A 10,774-nucleotide genomic window follows, 5' to 3' on the forward strand; every position below is an offset into this window, starting at 1 on the left:
CTTCAAAGCACGCTTATGCATATTATTTCCATAATTCGTCACAACTAAACCATACCGCGCACCTCAGCAAATACTTGTAGCGAAGTTGTATAGGTTTTTCTTTTTGTTTTGTTTGAATGTTTGTTTTAATTGCTTTAACACTATTACAGACTTGTTCTTCCACCTTCACCTCCTACCATTTGTATAATCTCTTGGTACCTTTTTGTTACTTCACACAGTCGTTTGTTTCATTTATCCCGTTATTTATATTGTTAGATAATTGTTCTTTCATGTTTACTCGCTAACAATGTATAATTTCTCTTTACTCCTTTTTTTGGTAATTCCCTGTATCCTCCCCTCACGCAATACTCCTTCGGGAGCCTGTGAGGTAAATGAATAAATAAATAAATAAAAGTGTAGGCTCCGAGTTCTCAGTTTGAAAACTCTGCACAAAAAGGGATATCTCAGTTGTTTGTATTGGACATGTGAGAGCAACTGTTTCCATTTCGCAACGCTGGCGCCAGCTAGTACACAGCTCATTATTACTCGTTAATTGGTAGCATATAAGATGCGCTACATACCGCATCATATTTTTCTGCTTTGCACGTCGCTTTATTAAAATCTTGAATATTTTGCAACCTTGTTTTTCAGGGCAGTTTCGACTCACTCATTCACTTCTTGAGAAGCCTTACAGTTCTGCCAGTAGCCTCCCAATTTTTTTTTCAATCCCAATGGTTTTCCTATTTGCTATCTTAGCCGTTTTGTTTACAAAACATGATTTTTGGGAAATTCTATCAGCCATTGCTCGTATACCCAGCCCACGAGCTCAAAAGAGAGGCGAAACTTTATTTAATGTACTTGAGGTGTCAAGGTAGACGGGGGTCAGGAGGAAGGTAGGTTACGGTGGGCCTAGCCAATAAAGACCGGAGGGGGGGGGGGGGGCAAGAGGAAAGCTCGAAAAGTAGGGGAAACGCCTAAGCGAAGTTTATACTATTATTTTGGAGGGCCAGTATATAGACAAGGTAAAATGTATGTGTCCTAGCACTGAATAATTCGAAATGCGAGCCGTTCCTGTAGACAGCTCAAAGTAAAGTATGAGAACTAGGTGCCGAACTTGCTAAGGCTATCGCATCACTGTCGTCGATGTGCGCCACGTGGACATACATTCCTTCGTTCTTTACCACGGTTTGCATCAGGTTTCTATCAGGTGTGTATCAGGGTCTTTATCAGGCCCCGCGTCGGCGTCCCACCGAGTGGACATAGCGTGGGGACATCCCACACAGCTGTTGGGCTCGGGTGGCGTGGGATTCACTCACGTTGGAGTGGGGTGGTGAGGGACAAAACTGCGTGTAAAGTGCGGACGGAAGAATCGAACATTTGCGCGGAAGGGCATTCACCAAGGCATCAGTGAAGTGGTGCAAATACTCCGGACATCGCACAGCGGGCAGACGCGTTACGTTGCGTACACGATCCCACTTATTTCACTTCCACCGTAACACCAGCGTCGGCCTGGTTAGTGAGAGGGGGGAAAGACGGCTCGGGTATGGATATGCTGGAATATCTAGCTTTGACAATGCCTCAGTTCCGCCCAGGAAAATAAGGCAACCTAATTCGGCTAACATTTCGCCTAATCCGGCTAACTAGGCTAACTGGACAATTTCCCAACGGCTGTGAAGCAGACGACGCTACATAGTTCCGTTGAATGAAATTAAAAGTACCAGTGGGCCTTCTCGCAATTTAATCTCCGCAGTATATTTGTGTGAGAAGAAATCTGATGAAGAATGTAGTGTTCTGTGGCGCAAGGGCAAAATTTGACTAACGAGCGCCAGACCAATGGTAATAAGATCAAAGTGAAGCGATAAATTACAAGCAATGGATATGGCAGGGATATAAAGGGCCTAAAAGTCGGTCACTGTAATGTGCACCAGAGCTGCATGTAATAAAACTACGACAATGACTATACGAAGCGTGCCAAGGGCGCGAAAGATCAATTGTGAAGCAATTACAATCTGCTAAAAATGTAAAAAAGGACCACTGCCGTAACAGAGCCCTTGCAACGCAGTGGCCTGAAGCCGTATGCTATACAAGGCCCCCTTTCACAGCTGCATCCTCTAGAAAGAGGATGCGCTACAAAACGGTGGGGCTAAGAACATGCAGGACCACATCATTAAAGAAACCTAGGATAGCTTTGGTGGTAAAATGGGGTTCCTTACCAAGAAGCATAGCAGCATAAAGAGGGAGACAATACCGGTATGGTAGAGGAAAATATTTTTTTTTCGTTCTCTTTCGGCTTCCCGACACTCCACGAGGACATGGAGGACGGTGAGCCTCTCACCACACCTACCACAGTTTGAAAGCTCATTGCCAGTCAACAGAAAATTGTTAGTACGATATGTGTGTCCTATTCTGAGTAGACAGAATAAGGCATCAGTTCTTCGTGATATTGTAACGGAGGACCAGATACCTAACTTTGGCTTAATCAAGTGGAGATTATTATTTGTTTCGTTGTCCCACAAGCGTTGCCAGACCAAATGGACGCATCCATTACATCGCCAGCTATCAATCCTACCACTGTTTCGAAGTTTCCTTCGCAAAAACGCTTGAGATCTATAGTAGGAATAGCAGTGGTAGGCTTGATAGCTTGTGATGTGATTGATGTGGCCATTTGGTCTGCCATCACATTACCCTCGATGCATCCATGGTCGGGAACCTAGCATATTATTACATGTCTACGAGATGAATAAATATTGCATAAGTACGAGAAAAACTGAGTAAGAACAGGATTTTTGTGTTTTCTTAAAGACCAGAGTGCTTTTAGGAAGCTTAACAAGTCCGTGAATATAATTGCTTTTTCTTGTCTTAATTTCCTTATGCGTTTAACCGCAGACAGTACTGCACAGGCTTCTGCAGTAAACATACTTCTGTGGTGGTTCAATACACCAGATTCAGAGAAAGAGGAGCCAACAGCCGCGTAAGCCGCAACATGCGATTTTGATGCATCGGTGAAGAAATGAGAACAAGCATACATCGATTGAAGTTCATGGAAATGCATCTTAATTTCGAGCTCTAGTGCATATTTAGTAAGTTTTACAAAAGACATATCACATTCAACCGCCTGCCACTCCCATGGCGGTAGCTGCTTCGCTGGAGGCATTAAGCGATGTTCTAAGAGTGGGACATCCATTTCCACGCTAAGCTCCCTCACATGGAGTGAAAGAGGCTGTCTCACAGAGGGTCGACCATGGAACAGTGCAGTGCATGCCGAATCGTTATTAGTTTCACAACACGGATGTTCAAGATTAGAGCGCACTTTAAGGACATATGTAGAGCTGATGCATGATCTCTGCAGATGGGGTGACCCCTCATTAGATTCTACATATAGCTTTCAATAAGACTAGTTCTGAAGGCGCCTGTCGCCAGACGGATAGCCAGATGGTAGACGGGTATCGAGATCTAGCATCTTTAGTGCACTCGGGGCGGCAGGGTTGTATACTATGGTACCATAGTCTAACCGTGATTGAATGAGGCTCCTGCAAATATTCATTATACAGATCCTGTCGCTACCCCATGTTGTATGATATAGTATTATCAATAAGTTCATTGTTTGTTGGCATGCATTTCACTTTGAGATGTTTTATGCGTGAGATAAAACTACGCTTAGAGTCAAGTATTATAGCTAGAAATGTGTGCTCTTTGTTGACATGTATTGGTTGTTCACACAATTGAATGCACGGGTCTGAAACCAGGCCGCTCTTTCTTGTAAAGAGAACACAAGAACTTTTGCGGGGATTGACTTTACAACTATATTCGTCTGCCCACTTATATATCTTGTTCACGCCCTGCTGTACTATTCTCTCGCACACTGCAAGGTTTCAGAATTTGAAACTTATCTGTATGTCGTCTACGTAGACGGAATAAAATATAGCTGGTGGTAATGAACCACACAGTGTGTTCATCTGAACTTTAAATAATGTGCAGCTGAGCACACCTGCCTGGGGTGCACCAGTTTTCTGTATAAATTGACGTGGGAGTACATTCCCGATTTTTACGTTGAACGTACGATTATACAGATAGCTGTCTGTTAGGTTGAGCATATTGCCACGGATGCCCATTCCCGACAAGTCTCGCAAGATCCCGTAGCGCCAAGTTGTGTCGGACGCCTTCTCCATATCGAGTAATATAAATAAGAAAAGCAGCTTGTGTACAAACGCGTCACGAATATTTCCGTCAATGAGCACCAGGTGATCGGTTGTGGACAGACCTTCTCTGAAGCCAAACTGATAGGCAGTCAGTATTTTGTTCATTTCAAGGACACTGACATAACTGCAGCCACTATAGTTCTCTTGGCGACGAGCAAAATTCGTCTGGTTTCGGCAGCCGAAATGTGCTCACCTAATTGCCCACCACACTTGTGTGAAGTTTTCGTTAAACACCGTTTAGAAAATTTCTTGACTTCAGGCCTCCGCGACAGAACTTCATGTACACGCTGAAAAAGATTACGCCGCTTTTTATTGCTAGGTAATGCGCGTTTGCACGCGAACTTTAGAGCTGTTCGAGCAATGAGCGTAGTCAGTGTTTCATTTCGAGGGATCGAGGGGGGTCCTACTCCTTATATGTACGTTCACGCGTGTGTTTGTATATGTGCGTGTATATATGCACATACAAACTGAAAATTTCGGGGGTTTGGCATCCCTCCGGCTACGCCAATCGTTCAAGCGTAGCCTGCATTGAAAAGTGTCTTCTTGCTTGCGTACAATTGCCGCACGTAGCTCGCGACAAGCAGACAAAAAAATTACCGACGATTACGTTACTTCCTAATGCGAAATTTGAGCGCAGCAAATAAGCTGTTTCACCTTTTCGATAGATTGAGGCAAAGAAATCGAGCAACACATGTATGCGCTATCACAGAATTTTTTTTTTATTTTTCACACGTATTCCTTTAACAAAGACTCCACTAACAGTTCTTGGCAGTCATGAAGGAAGCTTTGTGGTCGGAGAAATAGACTGATATATGTTCGACTTGGTACACCAATACTTGATTCTCAAAGACGAGATCTATACAAGTGCCTCGCACGTGCACGTATCCGGAAGCGGTTTCACGTCATTTTGGAATCAGAGCCGATCACACACTGAACACACACTTCCAAACGGATTGTCTGTAAACTGTCGCCGGAAAGCATTTGTTGCACCCTGACTGTTTGCGAGCCTTTGTTTGCGTTTGGCCTCGGCCTCGGCCGCGCGAACGGTAGAGTCTTCTCTGCGACGGCGATGAGCTTCTGCTTCAGCCTCGCTTACTGCTGGTTGCTCTCGACGGCGGCGATGAGCCTCCGCTTCGGCGGCGCGAACGGCAGGGTCTTCTCGGCGGCGGCGATGAGCTTCTGCTTCAGCCTCGCTTACTGCTGGTTGCTCTCGACGGCGGCGATGAGCCTCCGCTTCGGCGGCACGCACCTCTGGATTCTGACGGCGACGGCACTGGGCCTCTGCTCTGGCAGCTCGTTTAGCAGCAGCAGCAGCAGCAGCAGCAGACGGAGGACTTCCATCGGTCGTCTCGCTCATGGCTCAGAAAGAACTGGCAGATAATTTCGCAGTGGCGAACGGCAGCGGCAATTTCGGCTCGGGCGGTGCACATATACAGATCCGCCGCCACCGATCTGGCTCTCTGATTGCCACCGCACAGGGGTTGCATTGGAGGAGGAGCGAAGAAAGGAATTAAGTTCGAGCCGGCGCTTTGACAACCGGAGACTTGCAGGAAGAGGGGGGAGGGGGGCGGCGTGTACACCCAGCGGCAAACGATGGGGGCAGAAGCGCGCGCAGCAAGCGGACAACACGATAAAGGGAGGAGGGAAGAGATAGCAGCGACTGACTGATGCCGCTGACGCCGATAGTGAGTCAACCCCAGCTGCGGAGTTGGTTTCAGGGACAACTCCGCCGATGCCGACACAAACAATGTGATACCCTCGCTTTCGCAGCGCTAAGAACCAGGTCTAGCCGTGGGAAGGTGGTCACGTATTCGTCGACGTGCCGGGGCCTACGTGAAATAACCGGCGCGTCGGCAACTGAAGAACACCCTATCCGCTACACAAGAACAGGGGGGGGGGGGGGAAGGGGGGGACCCTTTCCTCCACTTTCTGCATGGCGGCGACGGTGTTCTATGCAGTCACGTTATCTTGACTCTCTAGCGGCGTCAGCGGCATCCAGCGGTATCAGTCGGTCGCTGCTAGCGCTGGGGGGATGAAAGGGGGGCGGAGCTGGTTACGAGGCCGACGACAACGCCGACGACGACGCGAAACCCAGGAACGGACGCCAAAGAGCTGCACTCTAAAAAGCAAACGGAACAGCGCGCGGCATTTGCCTCCTGCGCGCGCTAGGAGTGGCTTCACTGCAGACATGGAACATAACGGCGGACCTATGCGCAACTCTGCTCCCTGCGGGAGCATATACAGGGACACTATTCCGCGACGCGCTCGCATGACCCCTAATCTGTTGTGGCCGAGTGTACGTGACAACGGAACAAAACCAGTGCATACGCATCCGCTGCTGCGGAACCGGCGGTGGATGTATGGAACGGCTGTCGCCGACGATAACGATGCCCTTGCCGCGTTGCGAAGGCAATAGATGCGATAAGAGTTCCCCATTCTACGCGATAGTGCGTGCAGGGCTCATTCTATCTCTCGTTGACGCTACTCTAGCCAACGTATGTGAGCCCACTCAGTAGCGATAAGCTCGGAGGAAAAAGCACCGCGCTCTTGCGCTCTCGGGAAAGCGTACGATTCGTGCCCGACGACGCCGCCATGCCGGATCACGGACGAGGACGGGTGCACCGTTTTCGCGACCACGTCGTCGCCGGCGTCAACTGGCGACCGACGCGGTTCGTCGACGAGGTTCCCAGTTCACGCGCGTGCGGCCTCTGCCGCATGATCCCAAAACGGACGGTGCTGTTGCCGTGCTCGCACGCCCTGTGCCAATCTTGCCACGCAGCCAGTCTCGAAGAGGGCGTTGGCCAGTGTCCGTTGGATCGAGAGCCATTCGAAGAAGCGGAGTGCTTCGGTTATGAATTCCCTACCAGGAAAACGAACGCCTTGAAGGTGAGGAGGAAAGAACCAATTTCGATCACTTCTTCAGGGGGGGGGGGGGGGGAGCGGGGGCGGGCGGGCGGGCGCAACTGGCATGATTACGCTAAGACATATCTGCACGCCTAACGATTAGAGTGCCCCTTTTACCGTTGCCTAACAGTAATATACTAATTCACCCTGACTAAATGTTACTCTTTAGCGTCTGTCAAGGCTAACACAATGGAACAAGTCTAACGCTCTGTAGGCTCATGCGAAATATTCTTTAGGAAATCGGAATTTACTTATTTCTTACTGTGCCAGATAAGAAAAAAAATTAAAAAAAAAGCAATACTTCGAAATGTGCGACATCACACTGAGGTTTCGGCGTTGTCGTTGTTTCTGCGCCAAACTCAAAGGGAAACTCGTGATAATTCGGTGACAATTCAGTGCTAATTAGGTGACAGGTAATCACCTAATTTTCTCTTCAAACGTTTGCTTTTTTTTAGCTTGACATCCCATTGCTCACACATTCGCTTGACATTCGCATTCAGACATCAGAAAAGGAAACTGAGTATACTGCAATATAAATTCACTAGTTATTCTTCTAAAAAGTTGTGTTGCTTTTGAAAAACCAAAAATTTTTACTTTAAGACATTTCTCAAATGCAACTCCCCCCCTCTCCCCTCTAGCTCGCAACAGCTCTAGAAGAGCTATCTTGGACCGTAGTGGTTGACCGCAATTATTTGAGGAGCAAGCTAGCAAGCGAAAAGGACATCGCAGCCTCCAAATGCACAAGAATGCTGCTGTCCTCGTTGGGAGCTGGGAGAATATTTCAAGTTTGGGGGTATTTTTCCTTGATTCTGGTTTACGAACGTTGCTTCTTCTATGAGAGTAGATCTTACTATTTAGAAGCATAATGAAGTGATTCACTTTGACAGAGTATCCATGTTTGATTCATCTTTAAGGTTTAGGCGGCGACAAATACTCCTTGTTGATTTTGAGCATATTTACTTCGCCATAGAATATCGCGTATACGCTATTTAACACCGGACTTCATGGAAAGGTACGGTTTAAAGTTCGGGACAGCGATGTAACGCGCCTTGAGTGAAAATATTTTGTCGACCAAATTTATTTATTTTATTTTCTCTTAAGGTGTACTGCTGGAACGAAGCGCACGGCTGCGAGTACACGGGCACCATGGACCGCATGCTGGAACACTACGAGAAGGAGTGCTCATTTCACACCGTGGAATGTTTGCGATGCGGCGAGGGAGTCCAGCACAGAGACCTGGCAACGCACTACGCGGCCGGATGCAGCGACGGTGTTCCTTCCGCGAACACAGAGTCCTCGCAACCTACAGCAGTGACACTTGAAGACGTGAACGCTGCCCTAGAAGACGTGAAGACGACGTTGAGGTGTCTCAACCACGACCAGCTCCTGCCAGTGATTCAGAGTCAGTTGAATGAGCTTACAGAACAATCCAGACGCCAGGTAGCCAGGTTCGCTGAGATCACTCGCGAGGTCAGAGCATGCGAGCACAATTTGCAGGGCGAGATGGCTCGAATCGCCGCCATGATTGTTGGGAAAGTGTTGGACCAGTTAATGTCTCTGCAAAATCTCGCAGAGAAAGCCGGTACGTCGAGGTCGTTGTCGTTGCGCTCGGAACAGGATATGATACTTCGAAAGTTGGAACACTTAGCCGACATGCAACACTCGCTGGAGACTTCCCGGAAGGCTTGTCGCAGCTCTGTCATTGCTCATTGTGAGCCTCAGTTCGGTAGCGCTCGGCATTTGACCAGTGCGCTGTCGCCACCCGAGCGGATTGAACAAATTCAGTTCGTGCAATATAGTCTGACCCTGGAAAACTGTGAGGAAATTTTTCAGGGCCGGGGAAGGCAACTAAAGCTTGCTGAGACTACGGTGTGGCACATGAGGGACACGTACTTTACGATTGAAGTTTGGAGGTACGCTACTCCAACACCTGCCCTCATTCTGCAGATCGCGTTTAACGGGATGCTGGTGGACTCTAAGTGTTGGCCGCCTTTCTGGAGAGTGTTCGAGGAGGACGAAGAAGGATCCAATGACGGTTCGTTGACTTCCCGTTCAGGGCCTTGTGTCTGCAAGCGCGATGATCCCTCATTGCTGCACTTCCACCTCCAATTTCGTGTATCCATCGCCTCGCTGATAAATGACGGCTGCCTCCGAAACGGAAAGCTAAGCTTCCGTATCGCGCTCCACGGAAGAGAGATGGACGGCAGCGTCAGAGCAGCACCCTAACGTTCGTCATCGCACAATGTGTACTGCACTGGAGAATCCTCTTTGCCACTTCCCAATATATGTCACATGAGCTTAACCAATTTTTGATCTCCCTTCTGCTAAAAAAGTGAGCTCTGCGAATTTTTTTTTTAATTTACTATCCTTTGTAACTGTCAACCTATTGTTTTCTGACTTTACTGGGTGTTGATTTTGTTTATGTATAGTGCTAATACAGTTTTTGTTCCTTAATATTGTGCTCCTCGCGTTGTTTCTGATCTTATGACGTCAACTCCGATACTTTTTCTCTCGATTATTGCCGTGCGGCTGTTAAAGCGATTGATTTCAAGGCGACGTTCTTGTTTGATACTACAATGTAGTACCACGCGTTGTCCTGTGTCCGAAATACACGAACCAATGTTAATGCAGCGCATCGCATTGACCATTTATCATGGTTAAGATTTACCGCAATCGCTTGAATCTCGGCTTGTTGTGCCTCGCCTTTCCATTCCGCCGTTCTCGAATGGTTGCCTCCTTGTGATCAGCTTCTGATGCGACACGTTGCCTAGCAACAGCCAATCGCGCCCACCAGTGACCCCCGGGGACCGAACCCGCGACACTTCAGAAATGATAAGTGAGGAGCAGGACACAAGAACGGTTGCGTAAACGCGCTGCTTCAGTGCTTGGAAATTTGGGCGGCGTGTTCGACGTGACCGAGACACCGCCTGTCGCGTCCACTGCGTCGTCTCACAACTAGTCTGAAGCAGCGGTTCTTCCCCTCTGTTTTAAACAGAGATTCGAGACCGGTGTGCACGTATTTCGTATACCCAAAGAACGCAAAGTCGTAGACGAAGAACACCGCATTATACTATTGCGTGTTTTAATGTTCACAGAAATAATTTTTTTAATCGCCTGTAGAATTTAGCACAAACGTGCTTATTGCGCTGAAGTACTCTGAGATGTATGCATTACTTCAACGGAAAGCCAATGCGTGCACTTCACTAATAACAACATTGAACTGAATCCGTATTCAGCTAATTATTTAGCAGGTATACTGTAACGCACGCGCTGACGCCAGCGATTTCACAAGGCTCGTCCGCTTCCAACGAAATCTTGAGAGTGGCAGCAGGTTTGAGACAAGCGCAGTCAAACTTGGAGTGAAAATGCACTGTTGTTCCGCTTCCTTTCTTTTTTTAACGAAACACCAATCCCTCGCACGGCGGCCGTATTTCGATGGCGGAGAAATGTGAAAACACGCATGTGCCGTGCACGCTTAAGTGCACGTTCAAAAAAACCCCAGTGGTCAAAATTATACCTGAGTCACCCACTACGACGTGCCTCAATATCATATTGCGGTATCGCACATAAAACGCCAGAATTTGAACACCCCCCCCCCACCCCGGACACACAATGACATACCTGTTTACGCATTGAGGCTCGAATGTTAATGCAGCACCATTTTATGTCGTTGCAAACTTTCGCAAGGCGGA

At 47.9% G+C, this 10,774-nt stretch overlaps 1 protein-coding gene across 1 annotated transcript; it reads left to right on the plus strand.

Annotated features, from left to right (window-relative positions):
- Positions 1-6,545: 6,545 nt before the first annotated feature.
- On the plus strand, positions 6,546-10,143 carry LOC139046827 (uncharacterized). The gene is made up of 2 exons (XM_070520739.1): positions 6,546-7,064; positions 8,184-10,143. Exons 1-2 carry the CDS (start codon positions 6,771-6,773, stop codon positions 9,306-9,308), a joined length of 1,419 nt encoding a protein of 472 aa, XP_070376840.1. The 5' UTR covers positions 6,546-6,770; the 3' UTR covers positions 9,309-10,143.
- Positions 10,144-10,774: the final 631 nt, after the last annotated feature.

Source organism: Dermacentor albipictus, chromosome 6 (assembly GCF_038994185.2).
Source record: "Dermacentor albipictus isolate Rhodes 1998 colony chromosome 6, USDA_Dalb.pri_finalv2, whole genome shotgun sequence".
Classification (NCBI taxonomy): Eukaryota; Metazoa; Arthropoda; class Arachnida; order Ixodida; family Ixodidae; genus Dermacentor; species Dermacentor albipictus.

Excerpts from the sequence above, each read along its gene's own strand:
- LOC139046827 (XM_070520739.1), top strand. The coding sequence starts at position 6,771 with ATGCCGGATCACGGACGAGGACGGGTGCACCGTTTTCGCGACCACGTC. Across the intron at positions 7,065-8,183 it reads GGAAAACGAACGCCTTGAAG|GTGTACTGCTGGAACGAAGC; the intron begins GTGAGGAGGAAA and ends TTTTCTCTTAAG.